Consider the following 15881-nt stretch of genomic DNA (forward strand, 5'->3'; position numbering starts at 1 on the left):
AAATAAGTCCATTATAAAAAGCTTGAGATGTTAAGTCTTTAGTTCCATGTTGATCTCACAACTTGGTATTGTGTAAGTCAAGTGAAAGGTCCACTAGCATTTGAAGTTTTGAAGTCTTTGAAAAATAATTTTTCATTCTTTGTATACATGATCATCCAAAGTAAAACCATCATTTGAAACTTCCATTAACTAACTTTTCTTTCTTAGATAACATCATGAAAAACTTGAGAAGCCTGCAAAAATGAGTTAAATTCACCAAAATTGGCAAACATGGGTAACTTTTACTTCAAAGATTGTAGAGTAAATAAACAGATACATCTTTCAATTGGGCTTTCAAGCAATTATACAACAAAGCATGGACTTCTTAGCAACATCACTATTTAAGACAGCAATGGATTCTCTTTAGTTTTACCTGTTGTAATCCACAGTAGGGTTTCCAAAACTTCTGCACATTGTGCTTTTCATATCAAATTTTTATTAAAGTCTTAGCTATTTTCTAAATGAATATCCTTTTTATTGGATTTTCCCAATTACAAATGAAATTTAATTTTACATCTATAATTAGAAACAACACTTACAATGGTACTGTACAAATTTAGATCAAAATAAAAATATATGTATTTTGTGGTTTCATAAAACTTCATTTACTGTATCTTCAAAGAAAGCAGAAATAACAGCAATATATGTAAAAGTAATGATTTAATGACTATAAGCAAGACAAAGCAATAGAATTGTGCTTCTTTTGCAGACTGGGGACAATGAAATGTTTAGCTACAATTTTCCCATACAAACATGAAACGATATTCATATAGAATAAACACCCTCACAAATAACTGATGGGTGATGAACACACACCAAGTTCGACCAAAGCAAAACACGAACTGAAAACAGTTGTGGTTATTCATATTTTAAATTCAACATGTTCACTCTGTTTAAAAATTAATACCTGGAGAAGCTAAGAATAAATTGCTTCTATTTCAAGATATTAAAGGAGGGCATATGTCATTGTTTGTAACTGTAAAAGCAACTCCTTAAATTTGAAGTAACTGCTAACCCACATGTTAAAGTAATTTTAGATAAAATGCCTTCTTCCAGCAATTTGCTGGTTTACTTAAAAAATTTGTTTTAGAATTATAGTGATCAATATGCATTTTAAAAACATTCATTCCATCAAAAGCAACAGGAAATGAAAACACTGTTTCCGAAGTCTTTAGTTAAAAGTTTTTCTTTACTGCAACAATTAATTTTAAAAGTAAACATGTATTTTACTACAGAAAATCAGTATTATGATTTGCCAATTGCTTCCAATGGAATAGAATTTAGAATTAGAGATCCACATTAAAAATGTTCTATGCTGATAAGGCTCAAACATAGGGTATCTGCAAAGGTCGAACCAGTTGGGAGAATTTTAACAACCATTTCTGAATGCATGAAACACAATATTTTCTTTATAGTATTTATAAATATATCATACAATACTGTTTCCTGTTATGTCATATACCAATATGGCATTGTACAACAAGCATAATGCCATCTGATTCTTACAAAAGCGAATCATTTAAACAAGTCAGTAAAATAAACGGTAGTACCCGCTTTTAGGCATACAGATTGTAAAACTGAAGTTTACTTTCCTTTGATCGGTTTTGTGTAGCAACAGAGAAGTAAAAATCAAACAGGAATCAAAATGGCTAAATATGCAAGAAGTCCTTATTCACAGTGACATGGCTACATAGAATGCATTATTCTATGCATATTCTTTCTGTTTGTTGAATTTCAAGATAAAAAGCACTTGTTTTCTACAGGTTCACAAAACAGCATAATAACAAGAACAATCAAGGAGAATGTAATGTAGGCGTTAGTTGAGATTAACAAACTATGGCCCAATGTTTATATCCACTGCAGAATTTTTCAAATCTGAACAATGGTTACAGAAACCATTTCACATCTTGCCTAACACACAGAAAACATCTTGCCTGCCTTCTCAGAAACCAATTCTTTAGAGGAACAATCTTTTCCATTAACGTCCATATGAATATCACATCTAGTCCATCTTTTATAGCCAAATTTAATGTCACTACAAAAGAAAGCAAATTGGACGACAGTCACATGTATTAGCATCTCTAAAGCTGTAATGGCATGAAGATATCTATATAAATCGGGGATTTAAAATTTTTTTTTCCTTAAAAGTCTCAGGTATCAACCAGATGAAGTTGCTGACGACCCATTTACTGACGATTTTCGAGGTCTATTGGCAAAGGAAGATTGGTGGTTACCGCTGGGGCTGCTGCTGGTTCCATTCATAGTGCTGGAGATGTGAGGGAACTGAGGGTGAGGAGACTGAACGGGAGTGCTGGGGCTGGGCAGACAGGAAGAGGTGGAGGGAGCACCTCCTGCGGGGCTGTTGGCCTTGTCACTCCCAGAGTCACTTTCCAGTTCTCCAGCATTTGTCAGTCCATCTCTCTGGTGACTCATCTTCATTCTTTTACAAGTAGGTCGAACTCTGTATTTCAAAGGAAGCGGACCATTCTACAAAATGAAAAGGAAAAAAATAATCAGTCCTCTTTAAATACAGTTTACCACAATAATCTGGGAATATGAGTTATGCTACTTACCCTTCTCCAGGTATAAATGTAGGCAATGTCCATTAGTGTATAGTAATCCTTTAAAGGTTCCTCTTCATACATGACATCAATCTATTGGAAAATAATATTTCAATCACTAAGTACCATGAAGAACAAAGATAAATCGAGATTTTTTTGGTCATCTATATGCAATCCAAAAATGCTTTAACAAACATTCTCTTCAAACATCTGAACAAGGAAAGAATCCCTCTTGACACTTCAAATGAGGAAAAATACTACCTGAAATTACTAAGGAATTTGTTTTCATAGCATAAAACAAAATTCATACTGAACATTTTAAGGAACAGTTCCAATTGAGTTCTAAATTTTAAAAAATCTGTTGCTTTTTTGGGGTTCGGAATCCAAAAAAAAAAAAGTCATTGAATTAAAAAAAATCCACATTAAATGCACAAAAACTATAAAGTATATACCTGGAAAGTATTAGGTATGTCCATTTTACTTCTGAGAAACTTTCTTAGGTGCATCACAGTCATTGCTGCTGGGCAACGTAAATACCTTTTATCATTCACCTAAGAATACATTTAGGAAAGTTATTTTTTAAAATTCCCAACTTCTGGGTAAGAAAAAAAATTTCAATTCGATTGCCTCAATATGATAAAAAGTATGAATACCAAAACTGAGATTGGCTAAATTTTTAACTATACTTCGAGTTTACTATTATAAATATGAAATAAGGAGATTGCTAATATAAGAAAACTTCAAATACATCAAAGCATTGAACATTAGTTAAAGTATTCTGCAATAATAATAATCATATATAAAGTAAATTCTATCTAGTTACTATCAGATATAAATTACTCTTAAACATCAAATATGATCGTTTTCTCCTATTTGACAGCATCATCTGGCCTTAGAATATTCTAAAGGGCAACATACACCTTCAGAAAATCTAGAATCCAAACAATGTTTCTTCTGTATGTTTTTGTGACATGGAACATACCTCCTCCTTAGGTTTCTCCTTGTCTTTGTTTACTTTTCGATCCAATCTAAGAAACATAATTTTATTAGTGGAACAATGCATCTATGAACAGATTAGCATAAAACACATTTCTGACAGAATTTACCTGTTCTGGTCAAAGAATTCAATGGATAAGCTTATTATCTCATCATCAGTTATAATTCTCTTATCTTCATCTGCAACTTCTCCTCTATCTTCATTAGAGCCATTGGCAGCTATAAAGACATTTTGAAATTCAATTTTAAAATTAAATATTTAATTAAAATATTACATATATAGGAAAAAGGGAATGGTACTTTAAGTTAAATTCAATTTTAATAATTATTGAATAATAAATTCTCTGTCCAAATAAAATGTCTTTTCCCTCTCTAAAGAGATTACCATCAGCTGAAGGATGAGCTGCATAAAAATCCCTTCTTCTCTTCATTTCATCTAAAGGGGGGGGGAAAAAAAGACTTAAACATTTGTTATAGCAGGTAAAGCTGATGAAATACTTCGTAAAAATTCATTTGTAAGCAAGTTACTCACTTTTGAAAAGCCCTGGAACTAATTTGTATACAATATCTTGGAGAGTTTTATCTGACCTGAAAAAAGAATTAGAAAAGTAAATTATGAATTATAATGGCAAAAATTTTAAATGCTCATAAATTATTACAGATTCTTTGTTTTCTTTGTGGTATAGTATTTTACTTGATTATGAGAGTCTACATCAGTAAGATAACAATTATGAGACTAAAAATTCTTTATGGAGTAATAATCTTTTAAATCAGCAGAAAAATACTTTGTTACATTAAAAAATTCTTCACATTTCACTGAATCAAGAGAAGTGTGCCTTTCAAGTTACTAAATTAGCTAATATGAAAGAGAACAGAGAGAAGAAAATGGAAGCACTGTACACACACCCATTCCTGCCTGTCATAAACTCAATAAACCAATGCAGAAATGGAGAACTAATTCAGGTTTAAAAAAAGTTTTAAAAAAACCATTAAAATCCACTTGAATAATACCGAACTTTGCTTAAAGTTAGTCATCATTAAAATGGCAAGAAATGAAGAGCAACCTTCACAAAACACACACATTAGGTGGAGATTCAACGGTAAATTCTGTGTGAAGAAATAAAACAGGGTAGCCTTCACTAAATTATGCAATTCCAATAACAATTAGAGACAATAATTTTAAACCTTTTTTTACCTTATATTCAGTAGTGGTCTGGTTTTGTGAACTTGGACATCACAAATAGGACAATATTTGCTGGTCTCCAAGTAACGCACAATACACGTTTTACAGACTAGAAGTAGAAAAAGTTTTTAAGTTTAGAAATTAGATGCTAAGCATTGAAATTAGTGTCAAAAATGGAGAACTAGTGATAGCAAAATGCTAAATGTCAAAAGGTATTTCCAATGAACTAAACTAACTCAATATCCTGAGAATACTTATACATTGCATAGTTACAAGTTTAAAATATGCACTAACAAAAATTCACCAAATGCAAGAGTAGAATATGACTCCATCACTTTTTACCAACATTCTCGAGGATTGCAGGAATTGTTAATAGTTTTCAAAAGTCAGAAAGAAATGTGAAATACACATAACACACAAAAAAAGGTCTAAAACTTTGTACTTACAGGAATGTAGACATTCTATTATGGTTGTGGCATCAATGAAGTACCCTCCACAAAGCACACACATTAGGTGGGGATTTAGTTCAGTGATCTTAATTCTGGTTGTTCGATGCATTTCTGCTTGATAAAATATCCTGCAAAACACAGAAATATTGGCCGTAATCCACAGAAAGAGAAACGAGATTGTCTCCCAACTTCTAGTAACCATACGCTCTGAAATGCTGAGGAGTTCATAAAACTCGTTTAACACTGTACAGCTGGACGGTCCCAACGTTTTCTACAGAAGGTATTTACTAATCAGACCTGAATCAATTACAGTGAAATGATGAAAAAGGATTCAACTAAAGTAACTTCTGGTCGCTCAGGTCATTCCAGGAGGGAGAAGAAAAGGTCTGGGGTGGGGGCTGGGAGCTGAGAGTATTCGGGTCTCTTTCTTCCATTTGTCCTCTAGCCTAGCAGCCCCACGGCTGCTGCAGACGCCACACAGTCCCCGCAGATATTTACCAACCGCCAGGGCTTGTTCCAGGTCTCCAAATTTATTGTAAAACTTCCTTATGGATCTTCAATCGAAAATCCGGGAGCATGCCCTGGCTTCTCAGGGGTTCTTGTTGTTTTAGGCGGTTCCAGCAACCAGAACCTGGCACGTTTTCACGCGATACAAAGGGAAAACAAATTCTGCCCTATCTGCATCCCTGGCATTTCCGGAGCTGGGTGCTGGGGCCGCAGAAGCACCTCCAGTCGGCCTCGGGCTGGGGCCTGAGCGCGCGGACGCCCGGGGGCCGGGATGCGAGGGGCGGATCCGGCGGCGCCCGGGGCTCCGTCTCGCTCCGGATTCGGAACTCGCCACTGTCGGGGGTTTCCATAGCAACTTACACTTACACTTGGCATCCGGCCACCGCTGCAACTCCGCGCGAAGCCGGGCCGAGCCCGGAGCTTCGGCGGGCGTGCGGGGCGGCGGGGCGGAGGCGGCGGCGGGCGCGGGGGAGGGGCCGGCGCGGCGCGGGGGCGGGGCTGGCGCGGGGGCGGGGTGGGGTGCGGGCGGCGCGGCTCGGGGGGGTGGAGCAGCCCCACGAGGCCCGCGGCGCTGGGGAGCAGGATCCCAGCCCGCGGCAACCGCGCGGGCAGCCTGGGGGGCCCGGAGCGTGCGACTGGTAAAGGAAAAAGCAAACCGCACTCCCGGCCATTTCGGACACTCTTGGGGGCCTCTTTCTAAGTCGACTCGGTGCGAAGACCTTCTTTCAGATCTTGACTTGGTCTCTCCTGTTAGCAATCACTAGGTCAAAAATTTCACGAAGGGACCTTTTGAGAATTGCCAACTGTGCACTTAGCCCGAAACCGTCAGGGCTCAGATTGCAGAGATGTTTATTGAACTGAACCTCTTTAAAGCTTTCTTCTCTAATATGAAGTTCTCCTGCAGATTAGATGAGCGATACGAAGTTTTGCTAAGGCTAAAAAGTGAAATCTGTTTTACGAGAAGACAAGGAGGGGGCAAAGCCGTGTGTTTTATTTGAACTGCTGGAGGCAAGACAAACTACTTTAATCGGTACGGTAGTGACAATATGTAAAGAACCATGTGACCCGTCCATTCCCAACGCTAAATCAACACCTTGTCAACCCAGAGCAACGATAGGGGAGAAAAACAAATGTCATTTTTCTCAACCTAACCTCCATACAAATCCCCACACGATGGAATAATATTCCCAGTAGATACCATATATTATAGAAAACTCACGGTGGGGAACTGTCAGAAACAATACACCAGCGGACAATCAGGGAAGTCAATTATTTCATGTAGTACTCTTGAAAAATATATTTCTTACCTCCACTTCATTCATTTCAGAACCTAAAATAGGACCAAACTTCTAGACCTGTCTGAAGTACATTCTCAAAACCGCTTTCAGTAGAAATCTAGGAACCTGTGAAACGTGAAGATGCAACTGAAGTTTTAATTCTTAGGGAATTTTAATGCAGAAGGATATACCAATCAACATACCTCAATGGCTGAAGCTAACAGCTTTATGGTACTAAAAAATGGTATAAAAACAAAACAAAGTCTCTTTTATGAAAGTGATCGTAGTGGCAACTGGCAACTTCAACCAGAAAACTTCATGTGTGATTCCTCAGTTACCTTTGGATTACTTGTTTACAAGGCTACTGTCAATATATTGTTAAAATAAATTTAAGTGGGGTTGCAGAGGAGTTGTGGGTGAAGCACTGTCCCTAAAGAGTAGCAATATTTAAATCCATCGTGGTTGACTAAAGACAAGCCTTAATTCTTAAAGAAAACTCTCCTTGTGAAACCACAGGACCTTTCCTAGAAAGATAGCAAGGTGATACTTATGTCTCCTTGTGAAAGCATATCACACTAATGTCACAGAACATGAAGTTTAGGAAGGGACTTCAATAAAAATAGCTGCCTTTATTTCTCCACTGTACAGAAAACATCAAACACAAATACTAAGACACAGGACAGTCAAACCTCAGTGGAGGGTCATCTGGTTGGCTTTTAACATTTAAGTCACAGGTACTTGGCTAAAACCTCTTCAAATTCATCTTAAGTCTTAATTCACGCAACTCTTCTACCTCAGTTCTGAAGCATTTGGCCACAGTCCTATTTACCATCTATAATGCTAGTAAATATCACTTTGTTACTTACATAAAAATCAGTTCTTTATCTTTTTATACCACTTGAAAGTCCTGGCAACCTAAGGATGACTTCCAAACGTTTGACATGCTTGACAGATTTAAGAAACAATCTCTTGCACCTTAGAAATGAAAGCCTTCCAGGTTCCAACACAGAAAACTGCCAGGCAGGCAAGTAAAAATGCACCAAATGTACCACAGTAAAAATACTCAATAGTTAAAACTTGCCATTATAACATACTCGGTTGGGGCTGTCAGTTTAGTTGGGAGGCCTAACACCAGTAATGTCAAAATGAAGCAAAACAGAAGCAAGTTCTTATGTTAACAATCAGCTTGACTATTGCAATCTAAGAAATGCAAATGAACTCCATAACCCCAGTTGGGGTTCACAGCCCAGAAGTATGGGTAAAGTTTGGGTTAACTTGACTCCTGGGAGAATTTTGCCTAGTTGAGTGCTTAATGCACATCACAGAACTTGGTGGTACAGTATTAATGAAGTTATCAAGTACAATTAAATGCTCTTTTTTTTAAACAAAAGCATATGTGCATACACACATGCATACATAGTGACTTTTATATAGCTTTAAAGATACTGTTACTAGGCATGTAATTTGCATAGATAGGTTATTTCAAACACCTTTGCACTCTGGTGCAAATGTATGGGAATGAACTCAAATATTAAAAAGTTTGTAAATTTGCTCATAAAATCAACCTCTAAGGGATTCTGATCAGTCTACTTAAAATAAAACTCAAATATTAACACAGTCACATAAGTTAGTATATACTGTCAACAATTTGCATCCTTAACTTTCAATTCTTTCTTACAGCTTGTAATGGGTTTTCAGAACTTGAGGGTTAAGGTTCCTATAAAATATAGGTTGAACTACTCATAACATTCTAGGTACCACCAACCAACACTTGGATTTGGATAAATATGCCCAGAATTTTGCCTGCTTTAAGAGAAGGGGTTAAATACATGCTTCTCCTTCAAATATTGGACCGTGACCACTAAGCCCACTAAATCCTTTTATTGCAATTGGAAATGATCAAAGTCTCTCTACTTGTTTACTTCCAATCATTAACTGTAAATTTCTGGGAAAAAGATCATGCTATATCGCTGTCAAACCCAAAAGACTGTGTAAACATATGTAGTCAACTTTTTGGTGCTCCTTTTCCAAAGCATCTCTTTACCACATGACCTAGGCTGACATTTAGCAAAACCTATAAAACGTAGTGGACTTAAGTCATGGTTCTAAGTGCATCCCATAGTAGAGGTTGAGAGAAAAATTTCAGTCACCGAGGAGGAAAAACAGAAAAAGAGAAAAAGAATGGGGGGGGGGGGGAAGGAAACCTCTTGCAAGACTATAACGTCCAGTCACCATCATCACTCCAAAAAAAGCTCCAAATTTGAAATGCCCACTTCCCAGTGCGCACGCCCCAAGTAATGTTTAGAGAACTTATTTAAGACTCCCAACAAATAACACCTTGAAAACTTTACCATTTTAAACACAAATGCAGGAGACCTTGGAAACAACTGGGAACCGCCATCTTACAAGCCATCCAATTTCACACAAGTGTCCCTCCAACTTAAGTTAATAACATTTTTGTTTGAGCTCTTTCCAGTTTAACATCCACCTTGGCGGGATCGCTGCCCCCCATGTAACCCGTCCCTATAAAATGAGGGCATTCTCTGGATGTTTAAACCCCTCAAAAGCCCTTTCTTCGGGAGAAGAGGGAAGCCACTTGACCCGAGCAGCTCCCGATTTCAGGAACCCGTCCCCGTTTCATCAAAATCTACCTCTCAACAAAGGGCGCCGTGGCGGGGAGAGCCGCAGAGACTGGAAATAGAAGTGTTCTTCTCGGGGGCCATGTGCGTCGCGAGGGTGTAGAGGGGCGCTCGGGGGAGAAAGGAACTAAAACGTGGGGCCGCGCGCGGCGCGTCCGGGGCTGGAGCGGGCGGCGGCTGGAGCGGCGCCGAGCCCGGCTGGCGGCGGCGGCGGCGGCGCGGCGCGGGCTGCGGGTCGGTCCCGGCGCCGCGGGAGACGGCGGGCGACGGCGGGCGCGCGCTCGCGGGCGCGGGCGGCGCGCGGGGCCGGGCGGCGCGCGGGACCGGCGGGCGGCGGCGGGCGGCGGCGCGGGGCTCGGCGCCCACGCTGTCAGCGCCCTCCCGGCCGGCGCGGGAGAGGCGCGGGGGGGCCGCTCCCCATCCACCCGCGGCCGGCCCGAGCCCCGCGCGGCCCCCGCCGCCCCCCGGTCCCGTCCCGGAGGCGCCTCGCCTCCTACGTACCCGGAAAAAGCAGCCGGCGAGAGGCGATCGAAGCGGGCGGAAAAGACAATGAAAGTTAAAAGTCGTTCAGCAGAAAATGAATGTGAGCCAAGCGGCCATCTTGAAGCGAGCTGCAGACGCCGCTGTCAATGGGCAACGAGCGCAGCCGAGAGGAGCCGCGGCCGCCGCGCTCGGCTCATGCTGCCTCCCGAGCCCGGCCTCCTCCTCCTCCTCCGCCTCGGCCTCCTCCTCCTCTGCGGCCTCCTCCTCCTCCTCCTCCTCCTCCTCCTCCTCGGCCTCCAACGCCTCCTCCTCCTGGGCCTCCTCCTCCTCCTCCTCCTCCTCCTCCTCCTCGGCCGCCGCCGCCTCCTCCCGCTCCGCACTCGGGGGAGGGAGCGCGCGGAGGGGGCGCGATCAGTATTATTCTGCGGGGTTGGGAGGTGTTTCTAATCCGGATCGGGGCTCCCTCGCCAACATCCCCATTGTCTCGCCCCGATCTCTGCCTTTAATACTACGATTATTATTTCATAGTTGCTGTGGGGGGAGGAGGGCGAGTGGGGGGCGCCGTGTGTGTGCGTGCGGAGAGGCGGGGGGAGGGGAGGAAGGATGAGGAGGGGGGAGGGGAGGGTGGAAAAAAAAATGCACCGCTGAAGGCAGAGTGGAAACTGACACCGGCTCCAAAATGGCTCAGAGTCCGCCCGCCCCCTCCCCCCGCCGCCCCCCCACCGGGTCACGTGCTCCCCTCATTCCTTAAGGGCGGCCTGGGAATTAGTGTCGGTGTAGTCGGGCCCGCGACCGCCCCCTCCCCTCTGAGCAGCGCGACCCGGCCCCCTCCCCCTCGCTCTGCGCGGCGGCGGCGGCGCTGGCGCGGCTGCGGAGACATTTCTCCACAGCGCCACACGCGCCACCCTGCTCTCCGCGCGGGCATCGCTCCGGCCCCGCACACAGCTCAGCCCACCCCACCCCCCGTTATTTCTTTCTTTCTGCCGCCCGCCTCCGCCCGCGGCGCACACGTCCACTGGCTCCCGCCGAGGAGAGCGCCCGGCCACCGCCCCCGCCTCGGCCCCGCCAGCCCAACGGGCTGCGGCCCAGACTCCGGCGCCGCGGCGCGGAACCTGCGCCCGAGTTGGGTTCGCGGAAACAACAGCGCCCGCCCCTGTCTTCCCGCGGCCGCGCCGGCCCCCTTCCCCGCCCGCCAGCGGCCGAGGCGGGGCGCGCGCGGGCAGTGGCTCGCTCCGGGCAGGGGCTCCGCGCGGGGGCTGGCCGGGCCGGGCCTCGGGAGTCCCGCAGGCGAAGGTCCGGCTGCGGGCGAGCCCCCGGCGCAGGTAACGGGACCCGCCGGCTCCCGCCGCGGGGCAACCACGTCCGCTCCCCAAATCCCGAATCTGGGGTCTTCAACAAGCCCCGGAGATCACATCCTTTCCCACTGTGTTTAACTTTAATGCAGAGAAAAGGCGATCATTAAAAGTTAACGCTAATCGTATGTATGTCTTCAAAGTAATAATTAACACACAAACTCAGATCCAAACTCTCACCACTTTTTGTGGGAACAACTTATTTATTCAGAGTGTAATACTGTCTACTTCCTTTTGTAAGACTTGAAAAAGACCAAAATGGGATCAATGTACAGTTTATACTAAAGATGTCTGAAATACTGAGGCAGAATTTCCCTCAACTCTTTTACAAGTTTAAAAAAAAAATAAAGTGTCAAAATTGATGAGCGGCATAAATCCAAAAGGAAAAAATTTTTTCTACTTAAGAGGAGGACATCCAGCTCGCACAAACGGTGGTTCGGCCGACGACAAGGCGTTCCTGGTCTTCCTCTAGACCCGGGCGGATCGTTAACTTCCCCAAGTTACAACTGAGTTGCTCTTTCCAGACTTTTCGAAGCATCTTTAAGTTTCCCCACTAAGTCCTAAAAGACGTTTATAATGCCACATTTTTAGGATAAAACACAAGACAGAAGTATCCAAGTTTGAGAAAGATGCAAGAAAAAAGTCGGGGCACTTTCTAAACGAGTTTAAAATTCACGAGGATTTTAACCTTTGACAAACCACTATCGATCAAAAGAAGGTTTTCTCTAAAATATCTCATCTTCAAGTGGGCTACTTGCCCTCAGATTTGAAATATAATTTCCAACCAAATCCTCGTAATAGGCAAGGTATGTCAAAACTAAATTTCCCAAGTTACCTAACAAAAACTATGCTGTATTCACACTTTCTGAAAGTTTAAAGTTTGATTAATGGTTACATTAAAACAATTCCAAGGGAGATGCCTTTTGAAAAATTCAAAATTCATCAAAATTTCAAGTAATGCTCTTCATTTTTTTAAGTGGTAAGAAATAAATTCGTTATGTTCTTTACCCAATGTAGTTGTGAGTTTTTCCAGTCTTACACTGGCAATATAAAGAGTTTTAGATTTTTAAGTATACTTCCAACTTTATAAAAAGTCATTTAAAAATTATTGAAAACCCTGTTTGAAAGTTTAATTCAATTTCCGAAAGCAAAGAAGGCATTTTCAAAGACATGTTCTTAATTTTGCTTTGTCCTATTGGAGGAGATTAATCACAAATAGAAGGAATTTACACTCACCCCTACAATTCAGAAATTTATCTTAATCAGAGGGAACAGCAAATATAAAACCAATTCTTTACGAGTAACATCTTAATTTCAAAAGTGAAGGCTACTTTAAAATATTGCTTTTGAAGCCCTTTGCCATTAAATCTTTAACCAACCTTCATTATCTACTGACAGATGGTTAGATAATTTTTCTTTTGAACTTTCCATAAGCATAATTCTCAATTAAACATCTATAAACAGATAATGCATATTCACAGATCCTAATACTGTACCTGTAATTGTTCCATGTTGCAACTAAAACTAATCTCTGGGTGGGATCGGGAATCAGTGTTCTAGGGAAGAAAAAAAAATGCTATTTATGTAAATCAAGGACATTTAAAATTTCATTTCACATTTAAATTTTAGATAAGGCTTATATGTAAATACCTCTACATTTAAGGTCACCAAATATGCAGGTCTGTACATCTTATGAAGTTGATTAGTCTAAAACAACACAATACATAATTTCAGTCTTTAACTCTTTTTTTTTTAAAGTTCCCTAAATCCCCCTAGAGAACAGTTTATTAAACTTTACCTTTATCTGATATTCCAAACGCCAAGAAACATCAGTTATATGAGGAAGAGATCTGCCTATACTAAAAAATACAATGATAATTTTGTACAGAATATCTACATAAAAACTTTAAGCGTTTATTTTTACCAAGAATGGTGTTCACCTCCCCCCAACACACATACACAATTTCAATTTACTCTGAATTTAAAACATTGTTAAACTTTATTTTCAAGTTCTGAAGAGTAAAAGAGCATTTAAAAAATTATCTCAATAAACTTTATCTTTAAAAACATTAGCTTAACTTCAATTGTTTCACTTGCCCTTTGGCCCCTTTTCTTTTGGTCAAGATCCCTGTCTTTTTGCCCTGTTTTGTTTCACACCAGCACTCTCCATTCATACCTGCAAGTGAAAAGTGGCTCAGCTTGACACCTTATACAGTACCTACCTTCCCAGTAGGATTTCTAGGGAATTCTTATTATTCTGGAGGGGGGAAAGAAAGAAAGAAAACACATCTTTGCAAAGAGAAGAAAAATAGTAATTGTTAATTTAAAAAACTTTAAGTAAGTAACCTGATATTCCGTGCAAAACAGTTCTATTCGCTCTCTATCAAATTTACAGTCTTCTAGATAAGTGCTAAAGGGGGGGAAAAAAGCCAAAGTTTAGTGTCCATTTTAAAAACTGAAATTGGAATCTTAAAGGTACTATTTGAAAACAAATGGATATTTAAATAAATCCTGTACCTTAGAGTTGATTTGTCAGCTCTTTGCTTTCCTGCCTCCAGTATGTAAGTTGCAGCTGCTGTGTGACAATGTTTTAAAACCACAGGATCGATATGTTTCAAGTCTGGGTGATCTAAAATAAATTAATTGCTAGTGATGCCTGTGATAATAAATTCTTTATAGTCATGTTTCTAAAATGGGTATTTTCATTTGGGCAAAAATCCCCTTTAACAAGAACACAAAAAGAATTCAACTATAAGGACTGGCAATTATAAGTAAATGAGATGAACAACAAGGTCAATGGAAAACAATAAAGAACACACATCAATAATTCTGCTGTTACCAGTCTCAATTACCTTCTTTTATTTTGCCTTAATTTCTTACTGTTTTTAAAAAAACACTGTAGCCCCAAAGAAAAAAATAACTACACTGTGGTCATTACAATGCTGGGTGCAGTAAATTCAGAGGAAAATAAGATAGATATTTTACATGGTGTAAATTTAAGAATGAATAAGCTTTCCCTCTATAGAATGATTACTTTTAGGATAACTGGCTCCAAGGACATTAATATATCAGGGGCGGGGCACGAGTTCAGAATATAAAATACAATTTTCAAAATATTTTCAGATTTTGACAGCTATCCTTTTTTTGAGATTAACCCAGGTGGTGGTTACTATTTTCGTTTAAAGAACTTCCACTTTCATACTTTTTGTACAAGTGTTTAGATCATGAAACTACAGAAAAAACAAAATTTGAATTGTTGGGATATTTATATTTAAGAAAATGATCTAAAAGCGTTCTGTCTTAAAATATGCCTTCAATCCATACTGACACGGCACTCCGCAATGACTGACCGGACCACTTAAAAGAGACTCGCCTCCTGGTAACTGGTGCGGAACAAAACATTCTGCACCATATTTTAAGGTTCTAGGCGTGGAACCGGTGCAAAACATACTTAACGAGAGTGTTGGAGTGATCATAGGAACCTGATGTATTCTCTAAGTTGGAAAATGTCAAGACTATGTGACCTAGTAATTACTTTGGAAACAGACTGTTTAAAACCTTTGTCAGCCTAGCACTGAACGCTTGAATTGCAGGGAGCTACCCTGATGAAGTCCAAGTGTCAACCACCCTTTGCCTCAGACCAGGCTGAAAACCTTAGATGTTTAGGCCACAAACAAGACTTGAACACGGGCTTTACAAAGGAACAAAGAGACTGGGAGGAGAAATCACACCAGAAACGTGTTGCAGGCTTAGTGCAGGTGCCAACTGGGAACAGAACAATGGTCAGGGTCCGCTCCGGGTTCACATCCCCACACTCCGTCCGGAGCGAAGGGCAAAGCCGGGAGACTTCCTCTTCCCGGGGTTTTCCCCCTCTCGCTCGGTCTCGCTCCTCTTCTCCAAGCGCCCCTCCACCCAGGCCGATCTAGCTCAGAGCCGAGCGGCTTACCTAACACGGCCTCGTCCGCCTGGGCGTCCAGCAGGCTCTGGAAAGCCGCCCGGAGGAGAAGCGTGAAGGCGTTGGAGTCGAAGGAGCCAGGATCGGCCAGCATCTGGAAGCCTTTCTGCACATACTCCGAGAGCTCCATTGTGAGCGCGCCGTGACCTTCGACACGCGCACCACGTGACACGCGCCGCGCGCTCAGCTGATTCGGCCGCGCGCGCACGCGGCTCGGGGCGGCGGCGGCGCGGGCTGCGGGCCTCCCAGCCCGGGGCCTCCCCGCCTGCCTCCCGGCTTGCGCCTCGGCCCGCGCGCCCAGCCGCCCGCCGTCCGTCGCCCGCCACCCCTGTCCTCCTCTGCGCCGCGGCTTCCGTCCAGCCCTTCCTTCTGCGCCAGCCGCGAGAGCTGCGGCGCCTCGGCGAGAGGGACGGCCCCGGGCGCTTTGTGGACGCGCTCGG

The 15881-nt window shown here is 42.2% G+C and overlaps 2 protein-coding genes across 5 annotated transcripts; both read right to left on the reverse strand.

Annotated features, from left to right (window-relative positions):
• Positions 1 to 682: 682 nt before the first annotated feature.
• On the reverse strand, positions 683 to 10405 carry BMI1 (BMI1 proto-oncogene, polycomb ring finger). Of its 4 annotated transcripts, none has more exons than XM_045787212.2 (10): positions 10153 to 10405; positions 5226 to 5356; positions 4792 to 4888; positions 4129 to 4184; positions 3982 to 4032; positions 3707 to 3815; positions 3583 to 3628; positions 3053 to 3151; positions 2613 to 2693; positions 683 to 2526 (listed from the first exon to the last, which is right to left on the reverse strand). In XM_045787212.2, the coding sequence occupies exons 2-10, from the start codon at positions 5335 to 5337 to the stop codon at positions 2197 to 2199; spliced, it is 981 nt and encodes a 326-aa protein (XP_045643168.1). In that variant the 5' UTR covers positions 5338 to 5356; positions 10153 to 10405; the 3' UTR covers positions 683 to 2196. The 4 variants fall into 4 exon arrangements, with proteins under 4 accessions (XP_045643168.1, XP_045643178.1, XP_087713752.1 ...); XM_045787222.2 differs by lacking the exon at positions 10153 to 10405 and adding an exon at positions 9664 to 9777; XM_087857626.1 differs by lacking the exon at positions 10153 to 10405 and adding an exon at positions 6096 to 6165.
• Positions 10406 to 11653: 1248 nt separating this feature from the next.
• Positions 11654 to 15615, reverse strand: COMMD3 (COMM domain containing 3). Its single transcript, XM_045787244.2, has 8 exons — positions 15433 to 15615; positions 14004 to 14115; positions 13833 to 13896; positions 13709 to 13743; positions 13285 to 13345; positions 13137 to 13193; positions 12983 to 13042; positions 11654 to 12046 (listed from the first exon to the last, which is right to left on the reverse strand). The coding sequence occupies exons 1-8, from the start codon at positions 15569 to 15571 to the stop codon at positions 11987 to 11989; spliced, it is 588 nt and encodes a 195-aa protein (XP_045643200.1). The 5' UTR covers positions 15572 to 15615; the 3' UTR covers positions 11654 to 11986.
• Between the last annotated feature and the right edge of the window lie 266 nt (positions 15616 to 15881).

The sequence above is a fragment of the Ursus americanus genome, chromosome 31 (assembly GCF_024610735.1).
Source record: "Ursus americanus isolate L20-20 chromosome 31, mUrsAme1.1.p, whole genome shotgun sequence".
NCBI classification, from domain to species: domain Eukaryota; kingdom Metazoa; phylum Chordata; class Mammalia; order Carnivora; family Ursidae; genus Ursus; species Ursus americanus.